The sequence below is a fragment of the Chelonia mydas genome, chromosome 9, assembly GCF_015237465.2.
Source record: "Chelonia mydas isolate rCheMyd1 chromosome 9, rCheMyd1.pri.v2, whole genome shotgun sequence".
NCBI lineage: Eukaryota > Metazoa > Chordata > Testudines > Cheloniidae > Chelonia > Chelonia mydas.
In genome coordinates, this window is record NC_057855.1 from 96,132,858 (window position 1) to 96,149,639 (window position 16,782).

The window sequence follows — 16,782 nt, forward strand, 5'->3', positions numbered from 1 at the left end:
GAATAAATAAAGAATGCATGAATGTGAAGCAACAATGACTTTATTGCCTCTGCAAGCGGTGATCGAAGGGAGGAGGGGAGGGTGGTTAGCTTACAGGGAAGTAGAGTGAACCCGGGGGGGAGGGGAGGGTTCATCAAGGAGAAACAAACAGAACTTTCACACCATAGCCTGGCCAGTCATGGAACTGGCTTTCAAAGCTTCTCTGATGAGCACCGCACCCTCCTGTGCTCTTCTAACCACCCTGGTGTCTGGCTGTGAGTAACCAGCGGCCAGGCGATTTGCCTCAACCTCCCACCCCGCTATAAAAGTCTCCCCCTTACTCCCACAGATAATGTGGAGCACACAGCAAGTAGTAATAACCGTGGGAATATTGGTTTTGCTGAGGTCTAACCGAGTCAGTAAACTGCACCAGCACGCTTTTAAACGTCCAAATGCACATTCTACCACCATTCTGCACTTGCTCAGCCTGTAGTTGAACAGCTCCTGACAACTGTCCAGGGTGCCTGTGTATGGCTTCATGAGCCATGGCATTAAGGGGTAGGCTGGGTCCCCAAGGATAACTATAGGCATTTCAACATCCCCAACAGTTTTCTGGTCTGGAAAATAAGTCCCTTGCTGCAGCTGTTGAAACAGACCAGAGTTCCTGGAGATGCAAGGGTCATGTACCTTTCCCGGCCATCCCACGTTGATGTTGATGTCGCTTGCAGCACCACTGAAAAGTACCCCTTTCGGTTTATGTACTCGCCGGCTTGGTGCTCCGGTGCCAAGAGAGGGATATGGGTTCCGTCTATGGCCCCACCTCAGTTAGGGAATCCTATTGCAGCAAAGCCATCCAGTAGGACCTGCGCATTTCCCAGACTCACTATCCTTGATATTAGCAGCTCAGTGATAGCGTTGGTTACTTGCATCACAGCAGCCCCCACAGTCAATTTGCCCACTCCAAACTGATTCCCGACTGACCAGTAGCTGTCTGGCGTTGCAAGCTTCCACAGGGCTATTGCCACTCGCTTCTCAACTGTGAGGGCTGCTCTCCTCTTGGTATTCTTGCGCTTCAGGGCAGGGGAAAGCAAGTCACAAAGTTCCATGAAAGTGCCCTTACGCATGTGAAAGTTTTGCAGCCACTGGGAATCATCCCAGACCCGCAACACTATGCGGTCCCACCATTCTGTGCTTGTTTCCTGGGCCCAGAATCGGTGTTCCAGGCCGTGAACCTGCCCAACTGACACCATGATGTGCACATTGCAGGGGTCTGTGCTTTGAGAGAAGTCCATGTCCTCATCACTCTCGTCACCATGCTGATGTCACCTACTCACCTGGTTTCACTTTGCCAGGTTCTGGTGCTGCATATACTGTTGGATAATGCGTGTGGTGTTTAATGTGCTCCTAATTGCCAAAGTGATCTGAGCGGGCTCCGTGCTTGCCATGGTATGGTGTCTGCACAGAAAAAAGGTGCAGAACGATTGTCTGCCGTTGCTCTGACGGAGGGAGGGGCGACTGATGACATGGCTTACAGGGAATTAAAATCAATAAAGGGGGTGGCTTTGTGAGAAACAGAATGGCCCCCTCAAGGATAGAACTCAAAACCTCAAGGATAGAACTCAAAACTGGGTTTAGCAGGCTGTTGATTTCACAGAGGGAGAAAGGAGAAAATGAATACAAAACAAATCTGGTCTATTTCTTGTTTTGATCCACTTCATCTATCTTTATACATCTTGCTGGCAGCAGACTGTGCAGTATGACCGCTAGCCATCGTCATCTCCTGGGTGCTAGGCGGAAGACGGTGCAGTATGACTGCTGGCCATCATCTTCTGCTGGCTGCAGATTAAAAGACAGTGCACTGCCGGTAGGACTGAATCGCCATGAGACGAAATTTAAAAGGGAAATGACTTGGCTAAATCACTCCCATGTTTGCCCAGGTGCCCCTGACCTCAGCAAGGTCGGTTAAAAGAGCACCCTGGACTACATCAAGGACGGCTACCAGTCATACTGCACTGTCTGCTGCCAAAAGGCAATAAACTGTTGCTGTGTAGCAATGCAGTACCACGTCTGCCAGCACCCAGGAGACATACGGTGACGGTTAGCTGAGCGGGCTCCATGCTTGCCATGGTATGGCGTCTGCACAGGTAACTCAAGAAAAAAGGCATAAAACAATTGTCTGCCATTGCTTTCACGGAGGGAGGGAGGGAAGGGGGGGGCCTAACGATATGTACCCAGCACCACCCGCGAAAATGTTTTAGCCCCATCAGGCACTGGGATTTCTACCCAGAATTCAGATGGGCAGCAGAGACTGCAGGAACTGTGGGATAGCTACCCACAGTGCAACGCTCTGGAAGTCGATGGTTGCCTCGGTACTGTGGACACACTCCACCGACTACGTGCACTTAGAGCATTTGTGTGGGGACACACACAATTGACTGTATAAAAACGCTTTCTACAAAACAGACTTCTATAAATTTGACCTAATTTCGTAGTGTAGACATACCCTTAGTTAAATAGGTATGACTGTGTGTAGACCAGGCCTTAAAGACCTTGGCCCAGATTGTCATAGAGTGTAAATAGAGCTAGGCATATTTATACTAGCTGAGGATCTGACCTATCAGTTGCAAACTCTAGATTTGCAAGTGTAAAACTTCCTTATAGGTTATGTAGAGATGGCACATGAAAGAAGTATCCCTCTGGTGTATTAAATGGGTTATCTTTCAATGCAGAGAATAGATATGGGAGAAGGGGTGGGGGGAAATGCCCAAAATTTATAAGCTAAGAAGCCCCTCAGTCTCAGTTAAGCTGCTGAATGGTAAATCATTAACTATAGTGGGCCAGAGCAAAGGACCTGCCTATTCTTGCTACTGAGTAGTTGCTCACAAGTAGCCTCATTGAAGCAAATAGGAATTATTGATGAGGAGAACCACTCACCAATGGGAGTGTTCAAGGAGCCTTGTGTATTGGGTCATGTCTCTTTGCCAACCTAACTTTTGAATCCTTTAATCCCTTGTCCTCTGATCTTATTCAGCTCAAGATAGTTACCTTTTGAATGAGAGAAATTAGTGATGTGACTCTAATTAGGAAAATACACACATTAGAAGATACTCAGGATCTTTACTTTCTGAATACTTTCAGAGGACAGTAGAAAGCACTACCCATTGCCCTACATTAGTGAGGGTAGAAAGAGCTCCTGCACAGTATTTCTGCCATGAGATACTGCAGTAGTTACACATATGAACTTGAACACTGCTCCAGTGACATTTTTCCATGCAGTAATTGCAGCAGATGTGTATGTTTTCGGGGCAGGCAGCACAGGAGAGTGGGAGGGGGAGAATTAATGGACAGGACATGCTTGTGAAAAGAGTCAGAGGATTTCCATGTGCTGCCACCTGCCCAGCAATAATTAATTACTTAAGTTGCTTTAAAATTAAACCACATAAAGTGCTGGAGGATACAAGTCAATATCAACAAGAAGACTAGGCCAATGACTTAATAGGCCCTCCCCAGCTCTAACTTCTACTGCTGTGGAACACTTTCATCTTGCCCAATAAAGACCCAAATTTCCTACCAGATCCGCTAATGCTACTTCACTGAAGCCCAAAGGAGCTGCACATGTTTTTAAGGTTGAAGTTTTTAAGGTCAGGCTTGACAAAGCTCTGGCTGGGATGATTTAATTGGGGATTGGTCCTGCTTTGAGCAGGGGGTTGGACTAGATGACCTCCTGAGGTCCCTTCCAACCCTGATATTCTATGATTCTATGTATATCCAAGGAGCGAATTGGTCCCTAAGGGACATATATAGCCTCAGAAATGACCCATCCTTGCTGATGGGGGGGAGGGAGGTACAGTGAGGGCAGCTGGCTTCAGCAGTGTTGCTGAGCATGCTCAGTAACAACTAAGCAGTAAATCTTTGGGGGTGGGGGCATGTGACCCTACATAACCCACTGACCCTGCATTGCCTTGAGTCTCCAATGGATGCCAATGGGAATTGAAAGTATGAATCCAAGTATTGGATCCCTAATTTTTCCAAATCTCTGAAGACAAAGGGGGGAATGGGAAGAAATGAACTTGGTTATGTTGACTTGTTTCTTATTTTCAGTCCCCTTGTAAGCAGACTCACTTGAGCTATTTTAAACAAGTTCAAATCCAGCTGCCAAGTCAGGGAACTTGCCAGTATGAGGACATGAAAGCTTGTGGCATTGAATGCATCCCTCCATAATGGCAATAGATGGTTATTCTTTCCAAATGATGGTAAACAAATGGCTGTAGGGGGATTTTAAAGTGCTAGGAGTCCTTAGAGGGCCCAAGGGGAACTCTTCTCTAGTCAAATATATTTCATTTATACAAGGCAAACTACTATGGTAGAATCACATAGGCTGGAAGTTATTTACTTAGATGTAAATCACTCTCATTTACAAAATAGCATATTAGCATGTTTAGACATGCAACTGGCTGGTGAAAAAACACAGAAGAGCTGTGGTCTATTTCCTCCTGATTCACAACTGCAAATTATAAAAGTTCATGGAAAGAACTCTCCAGGCATAAAGCAGAAACGTCCATTGGCTAAAAGTATAAGTCTCGTCTTCTATCGTGAGACTGGACACCTGAAAAATACAGCAATATAAAAGTAGTCAGTGTCTAGTACAGCATGAACATACATGAATCCTTAAAATGTTTTAAAGAAATTTTATTTTTTGGCACCTGGCGGTCATTTCATTGGGACTATTTTAGTTCCGAGATAAATCACATCACTGAAAGTATAAAGAAGCCATGTGACCAGAACAACCTCCCAAATGTGGGACAAAGAGCTAAGGTGAGACACAAGCAATAATAATGGAAGCCTGAAGGATCTAGCATTGTCTATCACCGCTGCTGTAGGGTGTGGTGGTTCTAATATCTCTGCTAAAAACATGAGCTAGCACTAGAGTTGTGTAGGATGAAAGTAAATCTGCCCAAGAGGTAGATAGTTGAGAAACACAGACATGAGGTGTCCCGACTAGCATAGCAAACCACCATCTCCGCAAAGAAACATGACTATTCTTAGAAGCATGTAACACCTGGAACTATACCTTGTTGAAGATTACGGGAGCTCATTCTAAGTTCATTTACAGTGGTGTAACTCCATTGACTTCGGTGGAATTGCACTTGATTTCAGGGGTGCTGGAACAATTTGTATAGTGGGGGGTGCTGAGAGCCATTGAACCAAATTGTAAACCCTGGATATGATAGAAACTTCTTCAAGCCAGGGGGTGTGGTAGCACCCCTAGTTCTAGCACCTATGCTCAACTTATACCAGGGTAAGAGAGATCAGAATCAGGCCCAGTGTCTCATCTTTTGTATCTTTCGGAGAATATGAAATGTGGTCAACACACTAGATGAACACTTACAGGTAATTAGCAGGGGACACTGTTATAGAAACTCGGTTGGAGGGGAGGGGAGACTTGCCAATAAACAGAGATGTAAAAGTCTCCATCATTTACATGTTCTCCCCATGCCTTCTCCTCCCCCCCCCCCCCCCATGAATGTAACTGTATCAGAGCATTGTGTATTCATTTAAAAAAAATAATTCTAAAACAAAGTCCAAAACCAAGAGAGGAAATGAAGCTTTAACTTTGTGAGAAGTCAAGACAAATATATTTTTGAGTCAAGATTTATTCATGCAAGAACTGCTGGTTCCATTACCTACCTGAACTGGCAAGGCTGATGCTGGGGTTTCCTGGGCTTTGATAGGAGCTGGCTTTCCTTTCTTAATTTTAAGGGGAAAAAATGTCATAAGCTGGAGTGGCACAACACAACACACAGGCAGCAGTGCTTACACGAAACATTGTGCTTTTGCAACCCAGCTTTTGGCACAGGTGTTGCAGGACCATTGCATGGCATTATGTGCTTTTATAAATGTAAACATTAGCAGTTCTAGAAAAACATCCCTAGTGCATTGAGAAGTATCCTCTCTCAGTTAGAGCCAAGAACTAGAAGTAAGAATTCTTGTGGCCTGATTATAGACTGCCAGGGGAGGAGCTGCACACATCCCAGAGCTGTAATGACTCACTGTGTGAACTTGAGCAAGTAACTTCATTTTTCTGTGCTGTAGATTGCCCATCTGCACAGTGGTGTACTTCACAGGGCTGTTAGAAGCTTTTCAAACATATTAAAGCCTTGTGAGATCGTCAAAGGGAAGACAGTAGTTGGAAAATGGCAACCTTTTCCCCCCGCCCCAACAGTTTTTCCCTGACCTTTTGATTTTTAAAGTTTCAACCAGCTCTGGTGTTAGCAGTATTGCTTCTCTGTCCTGGTCCTATGCTTGCTCACCCAGACTTCATGAAATGCTTCCTGTTAGCGCAAGAGTGAGTTCCATAGGCTTTAATACCCAGACCCACACTGCCAGGCCTTAATTAGAATCCTGTAGGTCCAGAGCACATCTTTAATGTAGTAAGAACATCACTTCGTATTTGCAAATATTAACAATGGCAAACATTACACCCTGCAAGGAGAAATCTAGGAAAGACACATGCAATGTAAACACAAAGCTAAATCCATCTATTAATGGACCTAAAGCAAAAAATCTCAGTTGCAAAAACCCACACTGCGTGTTCCATCTGCGGTCTGAGAACAAAGACTCTCCGCAGTCTGACTTGAGAATCTCATTTCTCCTTTTCAGCTCCACTAACGTTAGCAATGCTGGAACCCTTAGCAGAGCTGGGATGGCAGCCTGTCCAGGCAAATGGGAGGCAGAGTGTTCACCTGTTTATATTCATGGCTGGGTATTTTTAAAAACACCTTCTACTCTAAATTGCTATGTTGATGTATCATTGCCCCTTCCAGCTATGGACATTCAGCTGTCCGGCCCATACTAGATGTGCTACATGTTCCACAGTGTCTCTTTTAAGGAGTTTTAAAAACCATTTTCTTGTGAAATTAATGGGGAGAAAGGGCCAGGTTGACAGCCCTGGCTAGAGGAGTCCTGTATTAACCCAGAGAACAGGGATGGCATAGGTAGCAGCAGTGCCAGCATCCCCACCAGTGTGTCCAACCTAGCCTGGAGGGACATTAAGGGGAGAACTTTAGTGTCCATGTCTGTTCAGTCCTAGGTGGGACAGACTAATAATGGTGCCAATTAGTCCCAACTGCAGTGGCTGATTTTGCGACGTGGGCGCTAGGAAAATGGACTAAACTCATCTCTCATGGGTCCCTGAATGGTGTAAATTTTAGTCACTAAGCTCCTTAGGGCAGGGATCATCTTTTTGTTCAGTGACTGGTGCCTATCTGAATGGGATCACCTATGGTTGCAACCATGTTACAAATAACTAACTACCAGATTTCTCTGTTGGCTGAGTTTGTCTGAAGCTGTTCTGTCATACGTCTCTGGCCCCCATCACCATAGCATTGGAGTGCCTCAGTGTCTTTCATGTATTTATCCTCATGTCCGCTCTGGGAGCGTAGCAGTGCTATCAACCCCATTTTACAGATAGGGACAGAGAGACTAAGTGACTTGTCCAAGGTGTCACAAGAAGGCTGTGGCAGAGCAGGGACTTGAACCCAGGTCTTCTAAATCCTAGTGTCTTAACCCCTGGACTACCTTAACCCCTTTCAGAAAGGAACGGTTATAGCCATAGTGTGAATTATACCCTGTCTATAGAGTGTACTGAACATCATGTTAAATATTTATTCAGTAGTGTTTGAAGTGAATATTAGTGCCATTTCCTGGGTCTGGCTGGGAGACAAGCATGGCTCAAGAACCAGCCTTTTACCCCAATTGTTGTTGTAACAAGCAGAAACTGGGGAAGGGAAAAAAGTTAGGCACATGGACATTTTTTTAATGGGTGCTGTATAAGCATTAATTATACCCCATATACAGTAACTGAAATCACAAGTGTCAGATTGCTCAAATAATATCTAAACATTCCACTCCATTTATAGCCAGACTCTGAGCACCCAGCGCACACCCAGCTGTTTGTTACCCACTTTGGGGTCTACTGGTGAAAAGTGGTATCTAAGAGGTAGGGGCGCACAATCATTTGTGTGTGTTCTGAATATATTATAGCTTACTTATATATTTGGTATCTCCTCAACATAACAGAGGGGAAAGAGCTATGCAAGAAACTTTCGAGGAAACAATTATGGTGCTACACTATGCAGCCAATACACAATTCCCAAGTACTACAGTACATATAATTGATGCTCCGTTAAAAATACTTCCAGCCACGGGCTTTGAATTGTTAACTTATGACCTTGTCTCTTGTATCATTTTAGCTTGCTATAAAAGGGACATTATTGGGGTGTGATATTGATTAATGTGTATTGCTTATTGTGCTAAACACATGGGGTTTCTATGTAAAGGGTCAACTGAATACGTATCTCTCTCTTGCAAATCAAGTCAGTCTTGTAATAAGAGAGAAATTTTGTGAGAGAAACTTCTGTATAGCCCGCTTTTTTGAAAGAACCTGTGAAAATCAATAAGTAAGTATGTGATTATTAATAGACAAATGTGAAAGGTTTATAGTTTCATTATTTGATCAGGCTACAGAATGAACTGGATTAAAAAGAAGCTAGACCAGGGGTGGGCAAACGACCGCCCGTGGGCTGGATCCGGCCTCTCAGGGCTTTGGATCTGGCCTGTGGGACTGCCCCCTGTGGTGCCACAGGCCCTGCACCAGCACCACATCCCTGGGACCCCGGGTGGAGGGGGGCAGAGGGCTCCGTGCATTGCCCTTGCCTCCAGGTACTGGGATAGCTCAGTGGTTTGGGCATTGGCCTGCTAAACCCAGGGTTGTGACTTCAATCCTTGAGGGGGCCATTTAGGGATCTGTGGAGTTGGGGAATGGTCCTGCTTTGAGCAGGGGGTTGGACTAGATGACCTCCTGAGGTCCCTCCCAACCCTGATATTCTATGATTCTACTGCCCCCCGCAGCTCCCATTGGCCGCGGTTCCCCGTTCCCAGCCAACGGGAGCTTCGGGGGTGGTACCTGCAGGCATGGCAAGGGCAGTGCATGGAGCCCTGTGCCCCCTCTCCCCCAGGGGCCGCACAGGGACATGGTGCCAGCTGCTTCCTGGAGCGGCACAGCTTGGGGCCAAGGCAGGCATGCAGGGAGCCTGCCCTGGTCCTGGTGTGAGCCGCTTTAGGTAAGTGGCGCCAGGCCGCAGCCAAACCCCTCCTGCATCCCGCCCCCCAACTCCCTGCCCTGAGCCCCCTGCCGCATCCTGCACCCCTTCTGAGCCCCCTCATACACCCCACAGCCCTCCTCTGCCCCAATCCCTTGCCCTGAGCCCGTTCCTGCACACCACACCGCAACCCCTGCCCCGGCCCTGCATACAATTTCCCCACCCAGACGTAGCCCTTGGCCCAAAAAGTTTGCCCACCCCTGAGCTAGACTGAATGAGTCTGCTTTTACCACCTTCAGGTATAGATTTTTATTTTTCATTTACAAGGGCAAATCACAGTAAAAGGAATAGTAAATATTTTCTTACCTCCCCCGGGAGTTAAACTTTGACTCATATTTTGTAACCTAGCTGATCCAGTAATACAGGCTGAGCTAGAGCTTTGCTTCACGGTAGATTCCTGGCTAGATGCTGGGCACCTTTCCTGTTGCAGAAAATCAAGAAGAGAACCATATTTCCCGTCAGACATTGGTCCCTGCACCATAGGAGGGTCAGGCAAGGAGCGAGGATATCCTGAATCAGTAAGACTTGGATTAGCTATCGAAGGGAAGTGCCACAAATCTGCAGGCTGAATAGGAGGATTCCGCAGAACTGATGCCTGATGGTGGTCTGTAGCAGCAGCCAACAAATTCAGATCAGAATTTGATAGGTTTGTAGCAGGAGATGATTGATATGACTTTGTCCAATGAGAAGAGAAATTCCACTGATGGGGAGACATGTGGCTATCTAGTTTTAAAGAAAAGTGTTTGAAGCGTTATTGAAGTCTTTATTTACTTTTCCAAGACAAATTCCAACTGACTTTTATGGGAATTCTACCTAAGTAAGGGCTGCAAAATTTCATCCAGATTACATAAAAGGAAACTTACAATAATTGGCTTATTTACTACAATACTAGTTTTAAAAAACAAATCTACACTAGAATAGACTAACGTAGAAAGTCACGACCACCTCTAACTGTGAATATGAAACATCTCAGGCATTTTTCCTGAGGGGTGGGTGGCATCGGGTTCCTCAATGTCTGAAATTTTTTCTCTTAAATCCTGCAGCAGCCCTGATTAACTACCTTCCCTAACTGCCCACCTTCTGGGGAAGAGTAGCCAATCAGAGGAGGTTTCCCTGCAGACAGGGCTGAAATTTGGGTGGAGGGCTGGAGCTTCTTGTGTCATGGCAAGACAAACGCTCTCCAGTTTAATTTAAAAAATATATAAAATGATGTAATACATTGGAGACTTTCTTCATGAGGTAGGGCCCCGATCCTGCACTTGGGCCCATGCAGAGATTTACTGGGGATCCACACAGGTGGGCCCAATGGCTTACCCATGAAATCCTAGGTACAAGATCAGTGCTTTGAAAGAATGATTTCACTCTTGATCAGAATTAAATGTGATAATTTGGTCCTCTGTGTCTAAATGTCCCAGCATAGCTCTCTAGTGAGTTAAACAGCAGCATTGCATTGAAAAACACACTCATGGAAAACTGCTCACCATTCTTCAGGATAACGTCCTCACTCTTGTGCTTTGTGCTCAGATCTTGTGGGTTCTTGGCATTGCTTAATGCTCTAGAAAAGTGTTCATCTATCACACTGTTAAGGTCCCCTTGAAAGTAAGTAAATACAACACTCTGAGACCCCCATTCTGTTTTCACAGGCTGTTTGCTTTTACTCAGTGTTGGAGAGTTTTTCCTTTCTGCTTCCATCTTCAGTAACTAGCCGTGCCTATGAACAAAAACAAGGACTTCTGAACCAAGATTGTATTGCCAATGTTGGGTTTGATTGTCTTCCCGCTGAAGCTCGTAGGACTTGAAGGACCGCTTTCAGTAGAAGCAGGGTCAGATCCTGTATCTGGGCTCCTGTTTGCTACACTCACCCTTTTCCCACCAATTTGCACAAGGACCTACAAACCCTGTGTGTATAGTTGCTAGCTCAGATTTGATGGGTACACATGGATATCTGTACAGGGATTAAAAGAGCTTAATGATGCCAACTGGCCAGGTTGGTCCTTGCAGTAAGTTTTTTATAATCCATAGGTGCAAAGGCTGGTATGGGGATGGATAAATTTATCTCTGCTACATAGTTTCTATGCATGTGATCAATGGCTGGAGCTCCCAAATAAGGCAGAAAGAAAGGGTGAGGTGGGAGGGAACCAGTGACATGAGCTGTTCACTCACTCAGCAGTCCTCTTTTGGAAGGCACTGTGCCTAGACTCCATGTGTCCTGCACAGTATTCTCCAAGTCACAAAAAGGGAGCCTGATGGTCCATTGGCATCAGCTCTAGGAAGGAATGGTGTCCATCTGGCCAAGCTGGCAAAAATAGTATTAAGATGGTCTTAGCCAGCAACCACTGTGCCTGTCTCTCAGGCACTCTATGCTGTCTCACGGTGGTGCCACAGAACCATTACAGAAGCTACTTGACTGTTACCCTTAATGTTGTTAAATTAATATTTATCCTGAGGATCAAAGAGTGCACCTGAGGGATCCTCAACACACTCCAATGTTTGTTTAAAATAGCACTTTCAAGCTTATGTAGTAAAAATATTGCTGGCACACAAGCAAATAGATGGATACAAGGTAATAGCTATGCCATACTAGCGTCAGAAGTATTTGCAGAAGCCCTAGATTTATGACCACGTGTGTCTATATTCTCTGAACAGCTGCAAGTTAAATTTGTTTGCTTGGCATACTCTACTCATTTTCTATCATTTAAAATCAGTGCTGGCAAGTGCCTGCTTGGCATCAGTTATTGTTCCCCAGTACCTCTGGACAGACTGTAGTACAGGAGCTATTCTTTGTCACCTCTGCAAGAGATGGCATGGTCTAGTGTTTAGCATGGGAACCTGGAAATTAGAACTATGGGGGTCCCCTTATTGTCTCTTGCAGGCACACAATTCCCACAGAGGTCAATGGAAGTGGCATGGATGCAATAAGTGAGCTCAAAAGTTCTGTGCTATCTGGAACTTCAGCCCTGACTATGCCAAATTCAGAAATGTCAGACTTTAAAAAAACAAACCCCACCAACCTCATACAATTTGGTGGCCAAATTGTGAGACTTAATTTTTTTTGTCTTAATTCCTGTACCAGTCCTGACTGGCTACTCTTCTCCAGAAGGTGGGCAGATATGGAAGGCAACTAATCAGAAGAGGTTTTCGCTCCAGGCAGGGCTGAAGCTTCTCATAGTCATGGCAAGACAACTTCTATTCCCAGCTGAAATCACAAGGGTTGGCAATACTGACTTACTGTGTGACCTTCAAGCAAGTCGCTTCACTTATTCCATTAATAAAATGGGAGATCACCTTCTCCTAGCTCACAGAGAAGGTCAGAAAATGGAATTTCTGTTCCCCAGGAAATTCAGACATGCTGAAATTTATTTTCCTCCAAAATCAGGACAAAGCCAAATCTTGAAATATTCCACAAAAATTCTAAAATGACCTTGTCAAAACACTTTAGCCAACAAGGTTGAAACTTTTTAAACTTCATTTTATAAAGTTAATTTTTTAAAGTCAAAATGAAATGTCTAAATTAAATACTCCACTTTGAATTTTTCCCTCAAATGCTGTCAAAGTTAACACATTCTCACAAAACACCTTGAGTCTGATGAACAGCATTGTGCAATGGAAGTGGTGTTGAATTTTTTGACCAACTCTGCTCTGAGGTATTACAGTTGATTCACTAATGTCTGGGAAATGCTTTGAGATCCTTTAAGGAACAGATCTCAAAGAATGGCTCTGGCTCCATTGTCTTGCTACCATCAACATAAGAATGTTATCTCAGAGAGGGAAAGGAAAACCCTACACTATGTTCTCTTATGACACTTACTTCAGTGGAGCTTAGAAACGTAGTTCCTTACGCGTTCATATTAGACTATCAAGTGACAAACCAAACACAAACTGATGATGCTATATTTATTTCATTTGGGGGAGGAAACAAGCCTTGGCCCAGCTCAGATATTCCAAATCAGGGAATTCCCAAAGACTTTCAAATCCTGACTCAGGATTAAATTACATCTTGCCACACACAAATGAATGCCCCTATCTATATAAGCTTTTCCCTATTAGAGGCAGGCTATTTTAACTATTTATAAATTGCCATATGAGAAATCCTTTGATTACCATATAGTGGACATTCCAAGGCACTGATAGGAGTATATTTATTCATACTAGGCAAACTGAGACCAGCATTTCCCTCATTTAAAAAAAAAATCTTTTGCTGGATAGGTGTAAGCACTGGTTAAATTTGCCATCGGTTTCAGTGTGTATCATTAGCAAAGGGACTGTATTTTGGAAAGTGATACTGAAGAGACTTGGAGGCTGGTGGATAACCAACTCAACTTGAGCTCCCAGTATGGTGCTGCAGTTAAGAAAGCTAAGATCTAGGGATGCATAACCAGAGGAATATCAAGTGGCAGTAGGGAGATGGTATTACCTCTCTATACAGCATAGGTGCAATCTTTGGTGGAATAGGTTTCAGAGTAACAGCCGTGTTAGTCTGTATTCGCAAAAAGAAAAGGAGTACTTGTGGCACCTTAGAGACTAACCAATTTATTTGAGCATAAGCTTTCGTGAGCTACAGCTCACTTCATCGGATGCATACTGTGGAAACTGCAGAAGACATTATATACACAGAGACCATGAAACAATACCTCCTCCCACCTCACTCCCCTGCTGGTAATAGCTTATCTAAAGTGATCACTCTCCTTACAAATTGTGTAATAATGGAATAGTGTGTCCAATTCTGGTGTCCACACTTTAAAAAGGACATTGACAAACTGGAAAGGGTTTAGAAAAGATACAATAATGAGGTCTGGAAAAGCTGCCTTACTGTGAGACTAAAGCAGCTCAGTATTTATCTTATTAAGGAGAAAGTTGAAGAGGTGACTTGATCAGTCTTTACATACCTATGTGGGAATTAAATTTCTGATCTGACTCTAGCAGAAAGACATAATGAAATCAAATGGCTGGAAGTTAAAGCTAGACATATTCAGACTAAAAATTAGGTGCAATTAAAAATTTTGAGACCACCTTATGTTTATACACATTTCCTAGCACAAAGGGGTCCTGCTTCATGATTGAGGCCTCTAGATGCAATCACAAAAATTAATAAATGGGACGGTTCATGCCTCAAAGAGCTTGGACTCCAATAACACCAGAAAAGCACACTATTCCTACTTGATTTTCCACTCTCATTGTTCATACTCTGCCCCAAACAGCACAGCTGATTTACCTTAGTGAAGAAACAGTGGCTTTTACTTTGCCTTGATTTGGGAAATCCCAGGCCCATGAGCAGCTGCATCATGTAAATTCTAGTATGAATCATTAAGTGGGTCTCTCTCCATCTGAGTCCACAGGTGATTTTTTTTCAGTCTAGTGGAAGGGATCATGCTCAGGGTCACTTGCTGCCAGAGCACTTGCAGGGGTCAAATCTATTCCGTGCCTCCCCTTTAGAGGGATGGCAAGCACACTGTCATTGGACTCCCCCCTAATGAATGCTCTTTTGAAAACACCTGTTCCAAGACGATTGCCTCCGTTATTTGTGCTTACACATGTTAAAAGTTCATTAAGTTTGCAAGCATTCAATTTCCAGGCCAAAGGACTACTTCTTTCATTACAAATCACTGATAATGTCCCTAGGTCACCCTAGTTAACCATCCTCAATCTATTCATGACTTTAAATTGCATCCTCAGGCAGGCTTTTTTTTTCCAGTATGAGTTGCTGAGCATCTTCAACTCCTCTCACTTAGTGAAAAGGGCTGCGTAGTTACAGCACTAGACAAGATGCAACAAAGTACTATGAGAAGATAATTAGTATCTATCTAGTTTTTCATACCATGCTCATACCCATGGTATCTGAGCACCTAAAACCATGACTTTTTTTTAAGCCAACTTATGGCAACAGAATCATGGCCGATATCATTTCTATCTCTATCTACTCATCCCCTAGAACGAACTGTTTGGACAAGGTTTGGGAGATAGGGAGGTTGACAGTACAAGATTTGGGAGCACTGTACAGTATGTTAACCACCCCAACCTTAACTTCCCACTCCTCCATCTCCGGCAGGAAGACTGCAAAGAGGTAGCATACATTGCTTTCAGGGCAAATGGTCACAGAGCTGGAAGCCACTAGTTTGCTTACCTACCACAAACAACTGTCAAAATGTGTTTAAGAGGAATGTATTGGTTCAGTGTGGAAGAGTACAAACAGGGTAGGATTTAAGATTTTTTTAAAAAAAAACAAACAAACAGACTTATTGCCTTAAAATGGGTCCTCAAAGAGAGTCTCCCCCAACTATGGTGAGACTTGGTGCAGATAAGAACATAAAAACTGCCATACTGAGTCAGACCAAAGGTCCATCTAGCCCAGTATCCTGTCTTCTGACAGTGGCCAGTGGAGGTGCCCCAGAGGGAAGGAACAGGTAATCATCAAGTGATCCATCCCCTGTCGTCCATTCCCACCTTCTGGTTGTATAAAGTTCATTTGCTCTTGGAGAGCAAAGGTGTTAGCTAGCAAGTCCCTATGAACCCGAATGATCAGAGTTGCTGCAGATGACAAAGTTCTGCGCTGGTTCTCAAACAGACAGCGTCTCACAGAGCAATTTTGTCCTCTGTTCCCTGCTGCCCAGAGATTCAGAACTGCCTGGAAAAAAATTCTCCTTTTTCTCACTGTTTTTCCAAGCAGCATGCAAACAGTTCAGTGAAAAAGCCTCACCCTTTACCAAATAAATGTGGAGAAGATAATGTAAGAGGACTGATACCATGACAGGATTCTCTTACCTTATTTTACTGCCTTCAGTTGATCCACACTGGGAGACTATCAACACTCTGAACAGTCATGCTGTGGCATTCAGTGAAGTCTGTGATCCTTTCCCAGCATGGACATGTGCACTTTGCAGCAGAATGCAGGGAGTGTGCATGAACTCCCTAGCTGTGACTGAACTAGGCGTTTCCTTCAACCTTGTTACTAAGAATGCATGAAATGCACTCCAACAAGTCAACCGGGTTAGGAGGTTTCAGGAATGAGGAAAATAGGCTTTTAAAAATAGGATTTTGTTCACAATGTGTACACAATCAAGGAGACAATATCTGCATTGAAGAACAGTTCCTACTAAAAAGAAACGTGGCAAAGAACCACTGGGTACATGACCAGGGTCAAAAATGTTACCTTCCTACAAAAGGTCAGACATACTTGAAGTCATTTACATAGATTGTATTCAACATTGAAGAGGAAAGGTTGCTTAGGTGCCACCCCCAGATGCCCTATTTTCCATTTTCCCTTTCTCCTACCCGACCTTATATCCCTCTGTTTTCTGGTCCTACTGAAGTGATGGCTATAGCCATGTATGTGGGTACAACAAAAAGCATCTGTTCAACAGAATACAATAGTTAAGTTGCTTGCTTAACTTTCTCTGTCCTAAACACTTTCTACCCTGTCATCTTGATGCGAGTTATCCAGCAGAAACTGCAATATGACAGGGTGGAATGAAGTTTGGTTTCAGTCTGGCCATCCATCTTCAGAATCTTTTATAGTACTGAGAGAAAAAATACATAGTATTGTAAAGTAACCTTACCAGAGATACAAAGTCTGGCTCTAAAATATCAGTATATATGTACACATGCATTAAAATTACTGTGCAACCACAAGTTATAAATATTCATT

General features: G+C 44.0%; 1 protein-coding gene across 3 annotated transcripts; it reads right to left on the reverse strand.

Annotated features, from left to right (window-relative positions):
* Positions 1–4,338: 4,338 nt before the first annotated feature.
* On the reverse strand, positions 4,339–16,631 carry VGLL1 (vestigial like family member 1). Of its 3 annotated transcripts, XR_006283616.1 has the most exons (5): positions 15,900–16,631; positions 10,622–10,851; positions 9,447–9,863; positions 5,668–8,422; positions 4,339–4,585 (listed from the first exon to the last, which is right to left on the reverse strand). XR_006283616.1 is itself a non-coding variant. In XM_007068660.4 (4 exons), exons 1-4 carry the CDS (start codon positions 10,830–10,832, stop codon positions 4,545–4,547), a joined length of 729 nt encoding a protein of 242 aa, XP_007068722.2. In that variant the 5' UTR covers positions 10,833–13,710; the 3' UTR covers positions 4,339–4,544. The 3 variants fall into 3 exon arrangements, 2 of the variants coding, with proteins under 2 accessions (XP_007068722.2, XP_043377976.1); XM_007068660.4 differs by lacking the exon at positions 15,900–16,631 and having other exon boundaries at positions 5,668–5,727; positions 10,622–13,710; XM_043522041.1 differs by lacking the exons at positions 5,668–8,422; positions 15,900–16,631 and having other exon boundaries at positions 10,622–13,710.
* Between the last annotated feature and the right edge of the window lie 151 nt (positions 16,632–16,782).